Source organism: Barbatula barbatula, assembly GCF_947034865.1.
Source record: "Barbatula barbatula genome assembly, chromosome: 1".
Taxonomy (NCBI): domain Eukaryota; kingdom Metazoa; phylum Chordata; class Actinopteri; order Cypriniformes; family Nemacheilidae; genus Barbatula; species Barbatula barbatula.
This window is the reverse complement of record NC_136766.1, coordinates 3,284,689-3,306,247: the sequence shown is the minus strand read 5'-3', so window position 1 is coordinate 3,306,247 and position 21,559 is coordinate 3,284,689. Positions and strand designations below refer to the sequence as shown.

At 41.5% G+C, this 21,559-nt stretch overlaps 1 protein-coding gene across 1 annotated transcript; it reads right to left on the bottom strand.

The window, feature by feature from the left end:
- Window positions 1-204: 204 nt before the first annotated feature.
- LOC306897961 (uncharacterized protein) lies at window positions 205-14,010 on the bottom strand (the record flags this gene model as incomplete). The annotated part of the gene is made up of 27 exons (XM_079463143.1): window positions 13,904-14,010; window positions 13,648-13,746; window positions 13,414-13,569; window positions 13,104-13,245; window positions 12,828-13,000; window positions 12,598-12,726; window positions 12,299-12,484; window positions 11,931-12,219; window positions 11,708-11,835; window positions 11,445-11,467; window positions 9,425-9,545; window positions 8,317-8,433; window positions 7,921-8,019; window positions 7,687-7,842; window positions 7,374-7,512; window positions 7,098-7,270; window positions 6,878-7,006; window positions 6,579-6,764; window positions 6,211-6,499; window positions 5,988-6,115; window positions 1,946-2,044; window positions 1,796-1,867; window positions 1,400-1,541; window positions 1,124-1,296; window positions 904-1,032; window positions 605-790; window positions 205-525 (listed from the first exon to the last, which is right to left on the bottom strand). The coding sequence occupies exons 1-27, from the start codon at window positions 13,943-13,945 to the stop codon at window positions 205-207; spliced, it is 4,026 nt and encodes a 1,341-aa protein (XP_079319269.1). The 5' UTR covers window positions 13,946-14,010.
- Between the last annotated feature and the right edge of the window lie 7,549 nt (window positions 14,011-21,559).

Below are 21,559 nucleotides of genomic sequence, written 5' to 3'. Positions count from 1 at the left end.
TGGAAATACATACACAGCAGAGCCAAGATGCCACCGAGGACACGGTTGCATTAATCTTGGTGTTCTGATCATAAACTCTCAGGATGACATTGTAGATGCCGGGCTCCAGTGTAGTCCTGAGCATCAGCTCTGTTTGGGATGCTGAAACAAGAAGATTGAAACCGTCAGTTCAGACACACCAGTTTCAAAAGCCTGACATCCAGCTCATTTCTCTAGACATGTTAGTGAACTCTCACATTCTACATTCATCCTGGCAGTCCAGTTTTTCTGTGTTTCACCCTGAGTGTCGACACGAAATGGACCGGCGTGAGGCGAACCGTCTTTATCCGTGATGGAGAGGATAGCAGGAGGCGCTTCACTATTACACATCTGTATTTCTCTTTCAGTGACAGAGGGAGGTTCATTCACCTCCTCCACATTAACAGTGACTGTGGCAGTGGATGTGGGCAAAGAGAGGACGGACGGATCATCGTTCTCAACAATCACAGACAGAATGTACTGCTTGGTCTTTTCATAATCCAGTGGCTGTATGGACAAGAACAGCAAGTTATGGTTTATCACCACAAATGATTGTTTCCTCAACATTATGAACATCATTCTGTACCTTCACAGTGGTGATGATTCCCTCCAGCTGACTGGGTCCAGTACTGACATTGAAAAATCCTCCTTTATCACCACTTATAATCTTATATTTTGTTGACCAGGCTGGTGATCCGACTTCATCTCCATCAGTAACTGTGAGCTTGACCACTACAGCACCAACTTGATTCTCTGGGACAAATACTTCATGCTAAAAACATTAAAGACCTAAAGGTAAGATAACCTACTCGTCCTGTAGCTTCAGCTGTATACTGTACTAGAACACATGCGTGTATAAATCAGATTGAGATGAATGCACATTACCGTGGCTTGATCAAACTCCGGTGCGTTATCATTGCCGTCAGTGACCGTGATAATAGCCGTGCCGGTCGTTGCTCCACCTTCTCCTTTCATATCCGCAGCCTGAATTAATAAAGTATATGTGCGGTGTTTCTGAAAGAGAAGATGTTCACATGTGAGTTTCTCTTTCATCAACAGCACTTTAAGATTCAGTCATCAAATGTCACATCAATGTATTTCTCACCTCTCTATCCAGGCCTTTACTAATGACACGAATCCTTCCAGTTACGGTGTTGATATCAAACATATTTGGGTTTGGAAGTGGTGGAGTTTGGCCGACAATCTTGTATCTGACATCACCGTTGTCAGTATTTGGATCATCTGCATCAGTGGCTGTGACCATCATGAACTCATGATCTTTAGAGATAAGATGGAGATGTTGAAGCTGAAGTTTTACACACATGAGCTCCATTTCCTACATCATCAAGTCAAATGTTGGTAAAATGAACACCAACGTTACCGTTTAGAGCAGCTTCAGGAACTTGTCCATTGAAAGGATTCTGAGTAAACTCGGGCTTATTGTCATTCTGGTCAATCACATTGATGATGATTTCCATTGGCTTCTCTCTTATTCCTCCTTCTCCAACAGCATAAACTGTGAGCTGAAGACACAAACATCTCAAGTGTCAGATATCTGAGAAGACTTCCGGCATTCACAAGATGATTTCTTAAAGAAATCTAAAGCCTTTTCATTCATTTGAGCTGTTTTCATTTCTGGTGTATTAGATTTTTAATCTGATTATGAATAAAGTATAAAGTTAAAATAACTTACATTATAGAAGGCTTTTCTCTCTCTGTCGAGTGGCTGTGTCACTGAAATTGTCCCTGTGTTTTTATCACATTTGAAAAGGCCCACCGGTGGCAGATCTGCCCCTTCACCTGTGATACGGTATGTCATCGTAGTTTCTGCAGCATAATCTGACTTGATCTAATGACAGAAACACACAAACTCAGTAACACAAACCCGGTTTTAATAACAAAAGTCAGTCTGATGATGTTCACGTACCTGAGAAAGCTTTATTGGGAAAGGACCTCTGCTGTTCTCAGGTTCATTGAAAGGTGGAATAACCCAACCTCTCTTTGCTCTCTTTAGTCCTGATGAGAACTTCACAACCAGATCAGAAGATTTCACATCAGAAGCAGAAATATTGAAATGATAGAGAAATATTGATCTGCTCTTAACAAAATGTCAAAAAAGATTTATTTAAACATTTAAAGCAGCATTTAACTTGTAAACACATTTGCAGCACTCTATGGTGTCACGAATACGGACATTTAAACACTGTCATTTAAGATAATAATAACCGAAGTCCAAATAGTGTAAAAACTATTCTTTTGAACTTTGCCGATATATCATTATGAGGTTTTGGAACATTCCCTGTTATGAAATATAAAATCTTACCTGTAAAAGGAAAATAATGAATCCAAGTCGCACGATGATCATTGTCTTGAGATGCAGTAAAATGTGTCTGATTCTTCTGTTAATGTTAAGCGCATACAGCTGCTGTTCTGAAGGGAACTTAAAGAGTTTCTGTGGGCTGATGGAGGGCGTGGCTTATTCAGATGTGTAAATGGCCAAAATAATCAGTTGTCTTTAAATAATATTTATTGTAAATAAGTTCGAAATTTGCAATGTTTCATAATTTACAAAAGTAATATGAAATGTGAGGACGGTTCATTAAATATCTTCAGGAGAAACTGAGTATAAGTGGCCTAGACATTTTATTAATGCTGATATTAACAGTAGTATATTATAAGAGTAAAGATGTATGGGCTTTTGTCTCAGAACTGATGATCTGTTGACATCTGGATGAGTTTTATCAGGGATTCAATTTTGATCAACTAAAACTAGTCTGATTAAATTGAACTTAATCTGACTGACCACAAACGTTGATGTAAGATCGAGCTGCAACAGTTTCTGAACCTGATTTACATTAGTTTTTAGGAATCGAGTTGCTAGATTGTCTTTAGTTGAGAAAGATAAATACTGACATCTTGTGGTCCAATAATACACAGCAATATACTGCATACTGTATATCCAATGAACCTTTTGATCTCACATCATTGACACAGAAGTGAAAACAGGTGCAATTTAACAAAATGTGACATACAAGACAATAATACATGACACAATAACCCTGTGTTATATTACGATGATGGACTGAACATGATTTGAGATGAATTTGCACCTATGAATACACTACCAGCTACTTCAGAGATTGTGGGTTTGATGGGTAAAATTTGTCAATTAGATCCTCTACAAACTCCTTTTGTGAAAACGTGTTTCCCAGCCCTTTTGCCGTTGATTACTTAAATTGTTCATGCTTCACTTGCTTCTGGTTTTGTATCTCCATCTCTTAAATCTCCTATTATTACACCCATACTTAAGAAACCGGGGGGTGATCCAGTTAATTTTCTTTTCATTATCTATATGCTCCCTCTTGGTAATATTCTAAGGAAATATTATGTGGATGATACCCAACTTTACCTGTCTGCCAGACACACCGGATCTTTTCCTTCGCCATCTTTGTCAAGCTGTTTGGCTGAAATTAAAGTTTGGCTTTCAGCAAACTTCTTGATGGCAATAAAACTGAGGCTCTGCTTGTTGACACACAATCTGTTGTGTCTAAATCAAACAGTTTTTTCTTTATACATTGACAATATTGAAATTTGTGCTTCCTCTGAGGTTAAAAGTTTGGGTATCATAATGGATGGCACACTATCCTTTAAAGCACAAATTAATAATATCACGCAAATTGCATACTTCTATTTGCGCAAAATCAACCGTCTCCATACCTTTCTCTCAAATAGTAATACTGCAGTTCTTATCCACGCACTTGTCACTTCACGCATAGACTATATACTGTAATGCTTTTCTGACAGGTATTTCCTCAAAATTTCTGTATAAGTGTCACAAAATGGTTTGGACAGAACCCATATGCAGGCAGACGAAGGGTTAACGTAAAAATCTTTATTAAATGAAAAACCCACAATGGGGAAAACATGCACCAAACAAGCAAACAAACACTTGCCACGAGGGGAACAAAACAAGGGTCTCAGAAAAATGAAATAATATGTCTACAAACTGAAACAGGAACACGGGTACTCCAAGTACGCGAAGAAGCATTTAAAGGGGAAAATAGAATGAGAACAAACTATCCAACAGTTAACAGTAATGATAAACATACATTAGACAATGCACCGACACTGAACAGAGGGAAACTGGGGCTATATAAAGGGAGACACTAACGAAGAGTATTTACATGGGGAGAGTGGCAACAGGTGATAAGAATGAAACGAGAGTGAATAACAGAGCAGGTCATGGGAAGGAAACCCTAACTAGAAGATTACGGGAGACAGGAGGGCAGGGCTGAGAGACATAACAGGAAGACATGTGGCGCCAATTAACAGCAAAAGCCCCGTGTCTTCACACATAACAAAACCTAAAAGACGTGGTAATGTCATGACTCTGCCCAGTGAGAACTCGAGACAGGCCGGACAGACCTGACAATAAGCTTCAGTTGGTTCAGAATTCTGCAGCTCGTTCTTTCTCTAGAACATCCTATACAAACCACATTTCTCTAGTTGTTCTCCAGCAGTTGCACTGGCTTCCAGTAAAGTATAGAGTTGAATTTAAAATCTTGCTACTCACTTATAAGGCACTTCATAATCTTGTACCACCACAATACCTTACTCACCTTCTTGGTGTTTACACTCCTTCACGTGCACTCAGATCTTCTTCTTCAATTTCTCTTGTGGTACCTCAGATTCGACTTACCACCAGGGGTGCTAGATCTTTTAGTTATGCTGCCCCCCGCCTATGGAACTCTCTTCCTCTTAATGTTCGCAAAAGTGAGTGCTTGCTGACTTTTATAACGCGTCTTAAGACATATCTTTTTATACAGGCTTTTTTATTACATGTTTTATTGAGACTTATTGGCACTGTACATGTATATGCTGTTGGTTCGTTGTTTCTTTTGTTTTATGCAGTGACCTGTATATTGCTTGTGAGGGGACCTTGGGTATTCTGAAAGGCGCCATGAAATAAAATGCATTATTTATTATTATTATGTAGTGAGGATTAGCTGGGCAATTCCAGCGTTATGGACGTGACATACAAATGCTCAGAGAATGTATTTGTTACAAATGTATTGAACACTCTTGTTTATATTTGACTAAAGCCTTGTTGATAGAGTCTAAATTTCAGACAAATATAAGTCTATAAACAACTTTTCTATTTAAAAAAAAGGATAAACAAACGTAATGAGTGTGACAAAGGACACGGTTTTTGAGAGACAACAACCTTTGTAGGAGCTTAGTGAAATAAAATGCACAAACCTGAAGTGATAATACCAAACAAATGAAGAAGTGATGGCTCTTTAATGAACATCAAATAGTTCATATATTTAACCCGTTTATGAGGAATATGTACCGTTTAAATATATTTAAATATAGAGTACAGTATAAAAGTCCCCATGAAAATGAGCGACAGAAGTGGTCATAGATGCTGATGATGTTGATTCTTATAAAACTTGTCTATTACAGTTTTCACCCATACAGAATTATGTCTTTAGACTTTTTGTATTTATTTTTATTAGTAATATTCTAGAGGTGTAACAAACCAACATCAAATAACAAAAGCAAAACAAAGTTTCAAAGTGATCGTAATGGAATATAACATGCGTATGTTAGGAAGCCAGTCATGAATTTTTCTTCTTTTTCTTTTAATTTGCCTTGCAGTCCCACACGGTCACTTCAATAGAGTCAGTGGCTTTTCCTATTCACGAACACGATGAGCAGGATGAGCACTGCGATAGAAACATGATGATTATTCAATGGAATCAGTTCATCTATGATTACATCATCTTTGCACAACCTTCAATTCCAACAACAGGTGACTTGCCCTTAAAATCCATGATCTGCTTATAACATTAGTTTGTGAGGCTCACTGTTTTTGTACAGGTGAAGGATGAGCTTCTGTGACTCATTTCACACGTAAAGTGAAATAAAATGCAAATCAGTTTAAAAGCATGAATGGAAATACATACACAGCAGAGCCAAGATGCCACCGAGGACACGGTTGCATTAATCTTGGTGTTCTGATCATAAACTCTCAGGATGACATTGTAGATGCCGGGCTCCAGTGTAGTCCTGAGCATCAGCTCTGTTTGGGATGCTGAAACAAGAAGATGGAAACCGTCAGGTCAGACACACCAGTTTCAAAAGCCTGACATCCAGCTCATTTCTCTAGACATGTTAGTCAACTCTCACATTCTACATTCATCCTGGCAGTCCAGTTTTTCTGTGTTTCACCCTGAGTGTCGACACGAAATGGACCGGCGTGAGGCGGCCCGTCTTTATCCGTGATGGAGAGGATAGCAGGAGGCGCTTCACGATTACACATCTGTATTTCTCTTTCAGTGACAGAGGGAGGTTCATTCACCTCCTCCACATTAACAGTGACTGTGGCAGTGGATGTGGGCAAAGAGAGGACGGACGGATCATCGTTCTCAACAATCACAGACAGAATGTACTGCTTGGTCTTTTCATAATCCAGTGGCTGTATGGACAAGAACAGCAAGTTATGGTTTATCACCACAAATGATTGTTTCCTCAACATTATGAACATCATTCTGTACCTTCACAGTGGTGATGATTCCCTCCAGCTGACTGGGTCCAGTACTGACATTGAAAAATCCTCCTTTATCACCACTTATAATCTTATATTTTGTTGACCAGGCGGGTGATCCGACTTCATCTCCATCAGTAACTGTGAGCTTGACCACTACAGCACCAACTTGATTCTCTGGGACAGATACTTCATGCTAAAAACATTAAAGACCTAAAGGTAAGATAACCTACTCGTCCTGTAGCTTCAGCTGTAAACTGTACTAGAACACATGCGTGTATAAATCAGATTCAGATGAATGCACATTACCGTGGCTTGATCAAACTCTGGTGGGTTATCATTGCTGTCAGTGACTGTGATAACAGCCGTGCCGGTCGTTGCTCCACCTTCTCCTTTCATATCCGCAGCCTGAATTAATAAAGTATATGTGCGGTGTTTCTGAAAGAGAAGATGTTCACATGTGAGTTTCTCTTTCATCAACAGCACTTTAAGATTCAGTCATCAAATGTCACATCAATGTATTTCTCACCTCTCTGTCCAGCCCGGTAGCAATGACACGAATCCCTCCAGTTACGGTGTTGATATCAAACATATTTGGGTTTGGAAGTGGTGGAGTTTGGCCGACAATCTTGTATCTGACATCACCGTTGTCAGTATTTGGATCATCTGCATCAGTGGCTGTGACCATCATGAACTCATGATCTTTAGAGATAAGATGGAGATGTTGAAGCTGAAGTTTTACACACATGAGCTCCATTTCCCACATCATCAAGTCAAATGTTGGTATAATGAACACCAACGTTACCGTTTAGAGCAGCTTCAGGAACTTGTCCATTGAAAGGATTCTGAGTAAACACGGGCTTATTGTCATTCTGGTCAATCACATTGATGATGATTACTATTGGCTTCTCTTTTATTCCTTCTCCAGCAGCATAAGCTGTGAGCTGAAGACACAAACATCTCAAGTGTCAGAAATCTGAGAAGACTTCCGGCAAACATTCACAAGATGATTTCTTAAAGAAATCTAAAGCCTTTTCATTCATTTGAGCTGTTTTAGTTTCTGGTGTATTAGATTTTTAATCTGATTATGAATAAAGTATAAAGTTAAAATAACTTACATTATAGAAGGCTTTTTTCTCTCTGTCGAGTGGCTGTGTCACTGAAATAGTCCCTGTGTTTTTATCACATTTGAAAAGGCCCACCGGTGGCAGATCTGCCCCTTCACCTGTGATACGGTATGTCATCGTAGTTTCTGAAGCATAATCTGACTTGATCTAATGACAGAAACACACAAACTCAGTAACATAAACCCGGTTTTAATAACAAAAGTCAGTCTGATGATGTTCACGTACCTGAGAAAGCTTTATTGGGAAAGGACCTCTGCTGTTCTCAGGTTCATTGAAAGGTGGAATAATCCAACCTCTCTTTGCTCTCTTTAGTCCTGATGAGAACTTCACAACCAGATCAGAAGATTTCACATCAGAAGCAGAAATATTGAAATGATAGAGAAATATTGATCTGCTCTTAACAAAATGTCAAAAATGATTTATTTAAACATTTAAAGCAGCATTTAACTTGTAAACACATTTGCAGCACTCTATGGTGTCACGAATACGGACATTTAAACACTGTCATTTAAGATAATAATAACAGAAGTCCAAATAGTGTAAAAACTATTCTTTTGAACTTTGCCGATATATCATTATGATGTTTTGGAACATTCCCTGTTATGAAATATAAAATCTTACCTGTAAAAGGAAAATAATGAATCCAAGTCGCACGATGATCATTGTCTTGAGATGCAGTAAAATGTGTCTGATTCTTCTGTTAATGTTAAGCGCATACAGCTGCTGTTCTGAAGGGAACTAAAAGAGTTTCTGTGGGCTGATGGAGGGCGTGGCTTATTCAGATGTGTAAATGGCCAAAATAATCAGTTGTCATTAAATAATATTTATTGTAAATAAGTTCGAAATTTGCAATGTTTCATAATTTACAAAAGTAATATGAAATGTGAGGACGGTTCATTGAATATCTTCAGGAGAAACTGAGTATACGTGGCCTAGACATTTTATTAATGCTTATATTAACAGTAGTATATTATAAGAGTAAAGATGTATGGGCTTTTGTCTCAGAACTGATGATCTGTTGATGTCTGGATGAGTTTTATCAGGGATACAATTTTGATCAACTAAAACTAGTCTGATTAAATTGAACTTAATCTGACTGACCACAAACGTTGATGTAAGATCGAGCTGCAACAGTTTCTGAGCATGATTTACATTAGTTTTTAGGAATCGAGTTGCTAGATTGTCTTTAGTTGAGAAAGATAAATACTGACATCTTGTGGTCCAATAATACACAGCAATATACTGCATACTGTATATCCAATGAACCTTTTGATCTCACATCATTGACACAGAAGTGAAAACAGGTGCAATTTAACAAAATGTGACATACAAGACAATAATACATGACACAATAACCCTGTGTTATATTACGATGATGGACTGAACATGATTTGAGATGAATTTGCACCTTTGAATACACTACCAGCTACTTCAGAGATTGTGGGTTTGATGGGTAAAATTTGTCAATTAGATCCTCTACAAACTCCTTTAGTGAAAACGTGTTTCCCAGCCCTTTTGCCGTTGAATACTTAAATTGTTCATGCTTCACTTGCTTCTGGTTTTGTATCTCCATCTCTTAAATCTCCTATTATTACACCCATACTTAAGAAACCAGGGGGTGATCCATTTAATTTTCTTTTCATTATCTATATGCTCCCTCTTGGTAATATTCTAAGGAAATATTATGTTATGTGGATGATACCCAACTTTACCTGTCTGCCAGACACACCGGATCTTTTCCTTCGCCATCTTTGTCAAGATGTTTGGCTGAAATTAAAGTTTGGCTTTCAGCAAACTTCTTGATGGCAATAAAACTGAGGCTCTGCTTGTTGACACACAATCTGTTGTGTCTAAATCAAACAGTTTTTTCTTTATACATTGACAATATTGAAATTTGTGCTTCCTCTGAGGTTAAAAGTTTGGGTGTCATAATGGATGGCACACTATCCTTTAAAGCACAAATTAATAATATCACGCAAATTGCATACTTCTATTTGCGCAAAATCAACCGTCTCCATCCCTTTCTCTCAAATAGTAATACTGCAGTTCTTATCCACGCACTTGTCACTTCACGCATAGACTATATACTGTAATGCTTTTCTGACAGGTATTTCCTCAAAATTTCTGTATAAGTGTCACAAAATGGTTTGGACAGAACCCATATGCAGGCAGACGAAGGGTTAACGTAAAAATCTTTATTAAATGAAAAACCCACAATGGGGAAAACATGCACCAAAACAAGCAAACAAACACTTGCCACGAGGGGAACAAAACAAGGGTCTCAGAAAAATGAAATAATATGTCTACAAACTGAAACAGGAACACGGGTACTCCAAGTACGCGAAGAAGCATTTAAAGGGGAAAATAGAATGAGAACAAACTATCCAACAGTTAACAGTAATGATAAACATACATTAGACAATGCACCGACACTGAACAGAGGGAAACTGGGGCTATATAAAGGGAGACACTAACGAAGAGTATTTACATGGGGAGAGTGGCAACAGGTGATAAGAATGAAACGAGAGTGAATAACAGAGCAGGTGATGGGAATGAAACCCTAACTAGAAGATTACGGGAGACAGGAGGGCAGGGCTGAGAGACATAACAGGAAGACATGTGGCGCCAATTAACAGCAAAAGCCCCGTGTCTTCACACATAACAAAACCTAAAAGACGTGGTAATGTCATGACTCTGCCCAGTGAGAACTCGAGACAGGCAGGACAGACCTGACAATAAGCTTCAGTTGGTTCAGAATTCTGCAGCTCGTTCTTTCTCTAGAACATCCTATCCTATGGAACTCTCTTCCTCTTAATGTTCGCAAAAGTGAGTGCTTGCTGACTTTTATAACGCGTCTTAAGACATATCTTTTTATACAGGCTTTTTTATTACATGTTTTATTGAGACTTATTGGCACTGTACATGTATATGCTGTTTGTTCGTTGTTTGTTTTGTTTTATGCAGTGACCTGTATATTGCTTGTGAGGGGACCTTGGGTATTCTGAAAGGCGCCATGAAATAAAATGCATTATTTATTATTATTATGTAGTGAGGATTAGCTGGGCAATTCCAGCGTTATGGACGTGACATACAAATGCTCAGAGAATGTATTTGTTCCGATGTATTAAACACTCCTGTTTACATTTGACTAAAGCCTTGTTGATAGAGTCTAAATTTCAGACAAATATAAGTCTATAAACAACTTTTCTATTTAAAAAAAAAGGATAAACAAACGTAATGAGTGTGACAAAGGACACGGTTTTTGAGAGACAACAACCTTTGTAGGAGCTTAGTGAAATAAAATGCACAAACCTGAAGTGATAGTAACAAATGAAGAAGTGATGGCTCTTTAATGAACATCAAATAGTTCATATATTTAACCCGTTTATGAGGAATATGTACCGTTTAAATATATTTAAATATAGAGTACAGTATAAAAGTCCCCATGAAAATGAGCGACAGAAGTGGTCATAGATGCTGATGATGTTGATTCTTATAAAACTTGTCTATTACAGTTTTCACCCATACAGAATTATGTCTTTAGACTTTTTGTATTTATTTTTATTAGTAATATTCTAGAGGTGTAACAAACCAACATCAAATAACAAAAGCAAAACAAAGTTTCAAAGTGATCGTAATGGAATATAACATGCGTATGTTAGGAAGCCACTCATGAATTTTTCTTCTTTTAATTTGCCTTGCAGTCCCACACGGTCACTTCAATAGAGTCAGTGGCTTTTCCTATTCACGAACACGATGAGCAGGATGAGCACTGCGATAGAAACATGATGATTATTCAATGGAATCAGTTCATCTATGATTACATCATCTTTGCATAACCTTCACTTCCAACAACAGGTGACTTGCCCTTAAAATCCATGATCTGCTTATAACATTAGTTTGTGAGGCTCACTGTTTTTGTACAGGTGAAGGATGAGCTTCTGTGACTCATTTCACACGTAAAGTGAAATAAAATGCAAATCAGTTTAAAAGCATGAATGGAAATACATACACAGCAGAGCCAAGATGCCACCGAGGACACGGTTGCATTAATCTTGGTGTTCTGATCATAAACTCTCAGGATGACATTGTAGATGCCGGGCTCCAGTGTAGTCATGAGCATCAGCTCTGTTTGGGATGCTGAAACAAGAAGATTGGAACCATCAGGTCAGACACACCAGTTTCAAAAGCCTGACATCCAGCTCGTTTCTCTAGACATGTTAGTCAACTCTCACATTCTACATTCATCCTGGCAGTCCAGTTTTTCTGGGTTTCTCCCTGAGTGTCGACACGAAATGGACCAGCGTGAGGCAGCCCGTCTTTATCCGTGATGGAGAGGATAGCAGGACGCGCTTCACTATTACACATCTGTATTTCTCTTTCAGTGACAGAGGGAGGTTCATTCACATCCTCCACATTAACAGTGACTGTGGCAGTGGATGTGGGCAAAGAGAGGACGAACGGATCATCGTTCTCAACAATCACAGCCAGAATGTACTGCTTGGTCTTTTCATAATCCAGTGGCTGTATGGACAAGAACAGCAAGTTATGTTTTATCACCACAAATGATTGTTTCCTCAACATTATGAACATCATTCTGTACCTTTACAGTGGTGATGATTCCCTCCAGCTGACTGGGTCCAGTACTGACATTGAAAAATCCTCCTTTATCACCACTTATAATCTTATATTTTGTTGACCAGGCGGGTGATCCGACTTCATCTCCATCAGTAACTGTGAGCTTGACCACTACAGCACCAACTTGATTCTCTGGGACAGATACTTCATGCTAAAAACATTAAAGACCTAAAGGTAAGATAACCTACTCTTCCTATAGCTTCAGCTGTAAACTGTACTAGAACACATGCGTGTATAAATCAGATTCAGATGAATGCACATTACCGTGGCTTGATCAAACTCTGGTGGGTTATCATTGCTGTCAGTGACTGTGATAACAGCCGTGCCGGTCGTTGCTCCACCTTCTCCTTTCATATCCGCAGCCTGAATTAATAAAGTATATGTGCTGTGTTTCTGAAAGAGAAGATGTTCACATGTGAGTTTCTCTTTCATTAACTCATTTGATGACTTCATTTTAAAAGTGCTGTTGAATGTGACATCAATTCATTTCTCACCTCTCTATCCAGGCCTTTACTAATGACACGAATCCCTCCAGTTACAGTGTTGATATCAAACATATTTGGGTTTGGAAGTGGTGGAGTTTGGCCAACAATCTTGTATCTGACATCACCGTTGTCAGTATTTGGATCATCTGCATCAGTGGCTGTGACCATCATGAACTCATGATCTTTAGAGATAAGATGGAGAGGTTGAAGCTGAAGTTTTACACACATGAGCTCCATTTCCCACATCATCAAGTCAAATGTTGGTAAAATGAACACCAACGTTACCGTTTAGAGCAGCTTCAGGAACTTGTCCATTGAAAGGATTCTGAGTAAACACGGGCTTATTGTCATTCTGGTCAATCACATTGATGATGATTTCTATTGGCTTCTCTTTTATTCCTCCTTCTCCAACAGCATAAGCTGTGAGCTGAAGACACAAACATCTCAAGTGTCAGAAATCTGAGAAGACTTCCGGCAAACATTCACAAGATGATTTCTTAAAGAAATCTAAAGCCTTTTCATTCATTTGAGCTGTTTCTGGTGTATTAGATTTTTAATCTGATTATGAATAAAGTATAAAGTTAAAATAACTTACATTATAGAAGGCTTTTCTCTCTCTGTCGAGTGGCCGTGTCACTGAAATAGTCCCTGTGTTTTTATCACATTTGAAAAGGCCCACCGGTGGCAGATCTGCCCCTTCACCTGTGATACGGTATGTCATCGTAGTTTCTGAAGCATAATCTGACTTGATCTAATGACAGAAACACACAAACTCAGTAACACAAACCCGGTTTTAATAACAAAAGTCAGTCTGATGATGTTCACGTACCTCAGCAAGCTTTATTGGGAAAGGACCTCTGCTGTTCTCATGTTGATTGAAAGGTGGAATAACCCAACCTCTCTTTGCTCCCTTTAGTCCTGATGAGAACTTCACAACCAGATCAGAAGATTTCACATCAGAAGCCGAAATATTGAAATGATAGAGAAATATTGATCTGCTCTTAAAATTTAAAGCAGCATTTAACTTAGTTGTGTTACTTTATGAGGTTTTGGAACATTCCCTGTTATGAAATATAAAATCTTACCTGTAAAAGGAAAATAATGAATCCAAGTCGCACGATGATCATTGTCTTGAGATGCAGTAAAATGTGTCTGATTCTTCTGTTAATGTTAAGCGCATACAGCTGCTGTTCTGAAGGGAACTTAAAGAGTTTCTGTGGGCTGATGGAGGGCGTGGCTTATTCAGATGTGTAAATGGCCAAAATAATCAGTTGTCATTAAATAATATTTTAATAAGTTAGAATTTTGCGATTTTTCATAATTTATAAAAGAAATATGAAATGCGAGAATGGTTCATTAAATATCGTCAGGAGAAACTGAGTTTACGTGGCCTATAGGACAATGTTTGAGTTCATATCTGGAATTTTGCGGACATTTTATTACTGCTGGGACCGCTGCTTTTTCCAATCTACATGACATCCATGGGAGCCATTGTAGGGGCACTTGGCTACTCATATCACTGTTATGCTGACGACACCCAGATCTACATCTCGTTCCACCCAGACGATACCACTGTAGCAGCTCGCATAACAGCCTGCCTAGATGACATCTCAGCTTGGATAAAAGAGCATCACCTCCAGCTGAACCCGGCCGAGACAGAACTAATTGTGTTTCTGGCACACCTCACGGTGCAACACGATCTCACCATCCAACTTGGCAATTCCTTAATCACTCCCTCTAAATCAGCCAGGAACCTCTGAGTCATATTTGATGAACAGCTGTCCTTCAATGTTCACATTGCAAAGACAACGCGATCCTGCCAATATGCCTTAAAGGTAGAAACCTTCCTCACTAAGCATGTGGCACAACTCATTGTCCAGGCCCTGGTGATCTCAAGGTTGGACTACTACAATGCTCTCCTTGCTGGTCTTCCTGCTAAGGCTATCAAACCACTTCAGCTGGTTCAAAACAGGTGCAATTTAAAAAGTGTGACATACAAGAAAATAAATACATGACACAATAACCCTATGTTGTGAGGATTAGCTGGGCAATTCCAGCGTTATGGACGTGACATACAAATGCTCGGAGAATGTATTTGTTACGAATGTATTGAACACTCCTGTTTACATTTGACTAAAGCCTTGTTGATAGAGTCTAAATTTCAGAAAAATAACAATCTTATTGATTTAACAATCGTAATGAGTGTGACACAGGACACGGTTTTTGAGAGACGAGAACCTTTGTCGGAGCTTAGTGAAATAAAATGCACAAACTAAAACAAATACCAAACAAATGAAGAAGTGATGGCTCTTTAAATGAACATCGTATTATTATTATTATAATTTGTCTTGCTTGTGTATTTGGATGTGTGTATGAGAAGCTTCAGTTACTCAGAAATAAATCCCTTTGCAAGCGCTCTTGGCAATAAAGATTTGTTTGCTGATTCAAACACATCATAGGATCATTAAGCCTTCTAATAAATCAATAAAACATTTTTAAATAAACCCCAAGACTATGTTGAGAACAGACTAGATCCAAACTGCAATCGAGCACTTTACAATTTTACAATGAACTGGTGGTCAGAACAACTCTGAGAATCTTTGTTTACATGAAGGACCCAGTTGCATAAACTTAGCAGCTATAAGTTAAGAGTCTTAACTAGTAGGTTCAATTATTAAGATCTAATCAATCTTACATTTGATATTCAAATAGCCCAATCTAACTTTTTATGTAACTGGTTTAAAGAAGTTATAACCAGTCTTGAAGAAGAATATTAGATGACTAACTTCTAACTTAGCAGTATATGCAACCGGCCCTGAGGTGTCAATCATTTAAATCATTCAATTCATTTGATTGTCAGATTAATATCATTTAAATTCAATTGCGTTAAATGAATTTTATTATACTTATAAATTTAGGCAAGCAACTGGCCTTACGTTTGTAGACTGAACATATTTGCAACACTCAGTGTCATTTGGTAAAACGAGTTTAAAAAGTCAGAAAATTCATTCAACATTCAAATAATTGTTCATAGAACTGATCTAAAAATATGAACATCATTCCAAATGATGTAAAAAACATTTATTACTGAAACAAAAACATCTGTTTCTTGGAACATTGTCTGTTTCGAGGGTTAAAATCCTTCCTGAAAAAAGAGAAAAATAACAAATTATTGCAAAATGATCATTGTCTCAGTTAGAAGCAGTAAAATCTTTCTCGGCTCGTGCAGCTGCTGGTCTGAAGGGAACTGAAAGAGTTTTGCAACACACACATGTGATGTTGATCCTCTTCTGCTTATTTTATTTTAGGCCGGGTCACATCCAGTTGTATGAAAGACGAATAAAACAAACATAAAATAAAGAAATCTATAATTTGCTTACATATAGTTAATTATGAAACGGTTCAAAATGGTCCAGTAAATCAAATATATTTTGCTGAACCACATTCACCTCACAAACCATTGAAGGATCTTAGTTTTGAAATGTTGCGTTGAGTCAGAAATAAAAACAAATGTGTGAAAACACACAGGAACAAGGACACAACTTTATGAATCCCCGACTCTGATCCGCCACAGATATGGGTTTGGTTTGGATGTAGTGTAGGTGTGTTGGATGTCACTTGGGCCGTGTTAGGATGCAGCGAGCCCTACTTGTGTCGATATTTGGAACAGAGATGCCATTGCACTTTATTTTCCAATCCGTCTGCAACAAGCGCAAACAACGTCCCTTATCCGATTTCAAAGATTTTATTGGTCAGCTTGGATTTGTTTCAAAGCATTTTGTTCCTTAGAGAAGTGTGGAAAGTGCCGTCCATCTGTTGAATAGAGTAAACAATACTTGTGTTGAGTATTAAATGACAGATAAAAAAGATCAGGAATGCTTGCGATAGTGATATAGAATAATGGATATAAAACAGATTATGAAGATGTTTGCTAAAACAGTGAAATCTGTAAAATGACACATAGACTCCAATTCAATGATTCAATCAGCTTTTCCTATTCTTGTTCATCATCCTCCACATTAACAGTGACTGTGGCAGTGGATGTGGGCAAAGAGATGGCGAACGGATCATCGTTTTCAACAATCACAGACAGAATGTACTGCTTGGTCTTTTCATAATCCAGTGGCTGTATGGACAAGAACAGTAAGTTATGGTTTATCACCACAAATGATTGTTTCCTCAACATTATGAACATCATTCTGTACCTTCACAGTGGTGATGATTCCCTCCAGCTGACTGGGTCCAGTACTGACATTGAAAAATCCTCCTTTCTCACCACTTATAATCTTATATTTTGTTGACCAGGCGGGTGATCCGACTTCATCTCCATCAGAAACTGTGAGCTTGACCACTACAGCACCAACTTGATTCTCTGGGATCAATACAGATACTTCGTGCTAAAAACATACAAGACTTGGGTTGTAACAATTGTTGTAATAATAATGTTTTTAGATACGTATTATAAATAGTGGCTGTCGGTGACGATAATAACAGCCGTGCCTGTCGATGACAAACCTTCTGTCATGATCCTGTCCTTCTTGTCCAGAATTTTCTTGTTTTGTGGACAGGGTCATGACAGTATAATGACTTGTGTGTGTTATGTCTTGTGTGGAGACACGTGGCTGTTTTTTATGACATTGCACCATGTGTCTTCTTGTCTCGTACTTTGGCCCCGCCCCCTTGTTTCCCTGTCATCGTCCCATTAGTATTTGATTCCCCAAACCTGCCCCTTGTTAGCTTCCCATGTTAGTGTTCCCTATTTGTAGCCCCAGTTTCTCTTTGTCCCTTGTCGGTTCGTTGTCTGTCTGTCTGTCTGTCTTCCTTATAGTGAGTTTTGTTTTAGGTCTTGTTTTGCCCCCTAGTGGGAAGTTTTTGTTCCCCCATCGTGGCTTTTGTTTTGCATTTGAAAAATCTTTTGTTAACCCCTTAACTCCTGTCTGCGTCTGGGTTCTGTATGCAAAACGTGACACTTTCTCTCTGCAGCCTGAATTATCCATCCATCCATCCATCCATTTTCTTCCGCTTATCCGGGGCCGGGTCGCGGGGGCAGCAGTCTAAGCAGAGATGCCCAGACATCCCTCACCCTAGACACTTCCTCCAGCTCTTCCGGGGGGACACCGAGGCGTTCCCAGGCCAGCCGGGAGACATAGTCCCACCAGCGTGTCCTAGGTCTTCCCCGGGGTCTCCTCCCGGTCGGACGGGCCTGGAACACCTTCCGAGGAAGGCGTCCAGTAGGCATCCGTAACAGATGCCCAAGCCACCTCAGCTGACCCCTCTCGATGTGGAGGAGCAGCGGCTCTACTCCGAGCTCCTCGCGGGTGACCGAGCTTCTCACCCTATCTCTAAGGGATCGCCCAGCCACCCTGCGGAGGAAGCTCATTTCAGCCGCCTGTATCCGGGATCTTGTCCTTTCGGTCATGACCCAAAGCTCATGACCATAGGTGAGAGTAGGAACGTAGATTGACCGGTAAATTGAGAGCTTCGCCTTGCGGCTCAGCTCTTTCTTCACCACGACGGACCGGTACATCGACCGCATTACTGCAGAAGCTGCACCGATCCGTCTGTCAATCTCCCGTTCCCTCCTCCCCTCACTCGTGAACAAGACCCCGAGATACTTAAACTCCTCCACTTGAGGAAGGAACTCTCCACCAACCTGAAGTGGGCAAGCCACCCTTTTCCGACTAAGGACCATGGCCTCGGATTTGGAGGTACTGATTTTCATTCCAGCCGCTTCACACTTTGCTGTAAACCGTCCCAGTGCATGCTGAAGGTCCTGGTTTGAAGGGGCCAACACGACGACATCATCCGCAAATAGCAGAGACGAGATCGTGTGGTCCCCAAACCTGACACCCTCCGGCCCCCGGCTGCGCCTAGAAATTCTGTCCATAAAAATTACGAACAGAACCGGTGACAAAGGGCAGCCCTGCCGGAGTCCGACATGCACTGGGAACAGGTCCGACTTACTGCCGGCAATGCGAACCAAGCTCCTGCTTCGGTCGTACAGGGACCTGACAGCCCTTAGCAAAGGACCACAGACCCCATACTCCCGAAGCACCCTCCACAGGATGCCGCGAGGGACACAGTCGAATGCTTTCTCCAAATCCACAAAACACATGTGGATTGGTTGAGCAAACTCCCATGCACCCTCCAGCACCCTGTAGAGGGTGTAGAGCTGGTCCAGCGTTCCACGGCCTGGACGAAAACCACACTGTTCCTCCTGAATCCGAGGTTCTACTATCGGCCGTATTCTCCTCTCCAGTACCCTGGCATAGACTTTCCCGGGAAGGCTGAGAAGTGTGATCCCCCTGTAGTTGGAACACACCCTCCGGTCCCCCTTCTTAAAAAGAGGGACCACCACCCCGGTCTGCCATCCCAGAGGCACTGTCCCCGACCGCCACGCGATGCTGCAGAGGCGTGTCAGCCAAGACAGCCCCACAACATCCAGAGACTTGAGGTACTCAGGGCGAATCTCATCCACCCCCGGTGCCCTGCCACTGAGGAGTTTCTTGACTACCTCAGTGACTTCGGCTTGGGTGATGGACGAGTCCACCTCTGAGCCCTCAGCCTCTGCTTCCTCAATGGAGGACGTGACGGTGGGATTGAGGAGATCCTCGAAGTACTCCTTCCACCGACCGACGACATCCCCAGTTGAGGTCAACAGCCTCCCACCTCCACTGTAAACAGCGTTGGTAGGGCACTGTTTCCCTCTCCTGAGGCGCCGGACGGTTTGCCAGAATCTCTTCGAGGCCAGTCGATAGTCCTTCTCCATGGCCTCACCAAACTCCTCCCAGGCCCGAGTTTTTGCCTCCACAACCACCCGGGCAGCAGTCCGCTTGGCCTGCCGGTACCTGTCAGCTGCCTCAGGAGTCCCACAAGCCAACCAGGCCCGATAAGACTCCTTCTTCAGCTTGACGGTTTCCCTTACTTCCGGTGTCCACCACCGGGTTCGGGGATTCCCGCCTCGACAGGCACCGGAGACCTTACGGCCACAGCTCCGAGTGGCCGCTTCGACAATGGAGGCGGAGAACATGGTCCACTCGGACTCAATGTCTCCAGCCTCCCTCGGGATCTGGTTGAAGCTCTGCCGGAGGTGGGAGTTAAAGATCTCTCTGACAGGAGACTCGGCCAGGCGTTCCCAGCAGACCCTTACAGTACGTTTGGGTCTGCCGAGTCTGTCCAGCTTCCTCTCCTGCCATCGGATCCAACTCACCACCAGGTGGTGATCAGTTGACAGCTCCGCCCCTCTCTTAACCCGAGTGTCCAAAACATATGGTCGCAGGTCAGATGAAACGACCACAAAGTCGATCATCGACCTGCGGCCTAGGGTGTCCTGGTGCCACGTGCACTGATGGACACCCTTATGCTTGAACATGGTGTTCGTTATAGACAAACTGTGACTAGCACAGAAGTCCAATAACTGAACACCGCTCGGGTTCAGATCAGGGGGGCCGTTCCTCCCAATCACGCCCCTCCAGGTGTCACTGTCGTTGCCGACATGGGCGTTGAAGTCCCCCAGTAGGACGACGGAGTCCCCAGTCGGAGCACTTTCCAGCACCCCTCCCAGAGACTCCAAGAAGGTCGGGTACTCTGCACTGCCGTTCGGCCCGTAGGCACAAACAACAGTGAGAGACCTAACCCCGACCCGTAGGCGCAGGGAAACGACCCTCTCGTTCACCGGGGTAAACTCCAACACATGGCGGGAGAGCTGGGGGGCTATAAGCAGACCCACACCAGCCCGCCGCCTCTCACCATGGGCAACTCCAGAGTGATGAAGTGTCCATCCTCTCTCGAGGAGTGTGGTTCCAGAGCCCAAGCCATGCGTAGAGGTGATCCCGACTATCTCTAGTCGGAACCTCTCAACCTCCCGCACCATCTCAGGCTCCTTCCCCGCCAGCGAGGTGACATTCCACGTCCCTAGAGCTAGCTTCCGTGTCCAGGGATCGGGCTGTCGAGGCACTCTCCTCCGACTGCCGCCCGATCCACAATGCACCGACCCCCTATGGTCCCTCCCGCACGTGGTGAGCCCACGGGAAGGCGGCCCCACGTCGCTCCTTCGGGCTGAGCCCGGCCGGACCCCGTGGGGAAAGGCCCGGCCACCAGGCGCTCGCATACGAGCACCAACCCCGGGCCTGGCTCCAGGGTGGTGCCCCGGTTGCGCCATACCGGGCGACGTCACGGTCCTTGTTTTTCTAAACATCATATGGGGTTTTTGAACCACTCTTAGTCTGACCCGTCGCCTAGACGATGATTTCTATTGGTGCCTCTTTCTCCGACAGCGTGAGCTGAAAACATGAGCATGATAAGTGTCAAAATCCACGAAGACGGCCAGCAAACAAGTCAAAAACTTTCAAAGAACTCAATCGTTTTAAATCTAAAATGTTGTGTAGCATCATGTGAAAACATCAGATCATTAAGGTTTTAATCTTTAAATAACTTACATTACTGTATGTCATCGCAGTTTCTGCAGCATAATCTGATTCGATTTAATGACAGGAACGCACAAACTCAGTAACTCAAACAAAAAGTAACGGCTGATGTTCACTTACCTGAGAAAGCTTTATTGGGAAAAATTATTTGCTCTCTTCAAGCCTGCAACTCACACGAGAGAACCTGATCGATAACAAGTGAAGTCTTTAATGTGACTTATTTACCTTTTGCTATTTACTTTATTCTGAAAATAAAAGCTGCCTGGAGTCAGTCATTTCACACGAGAAAGGGCGGAGTTGTTTAAAGTAGGGGCG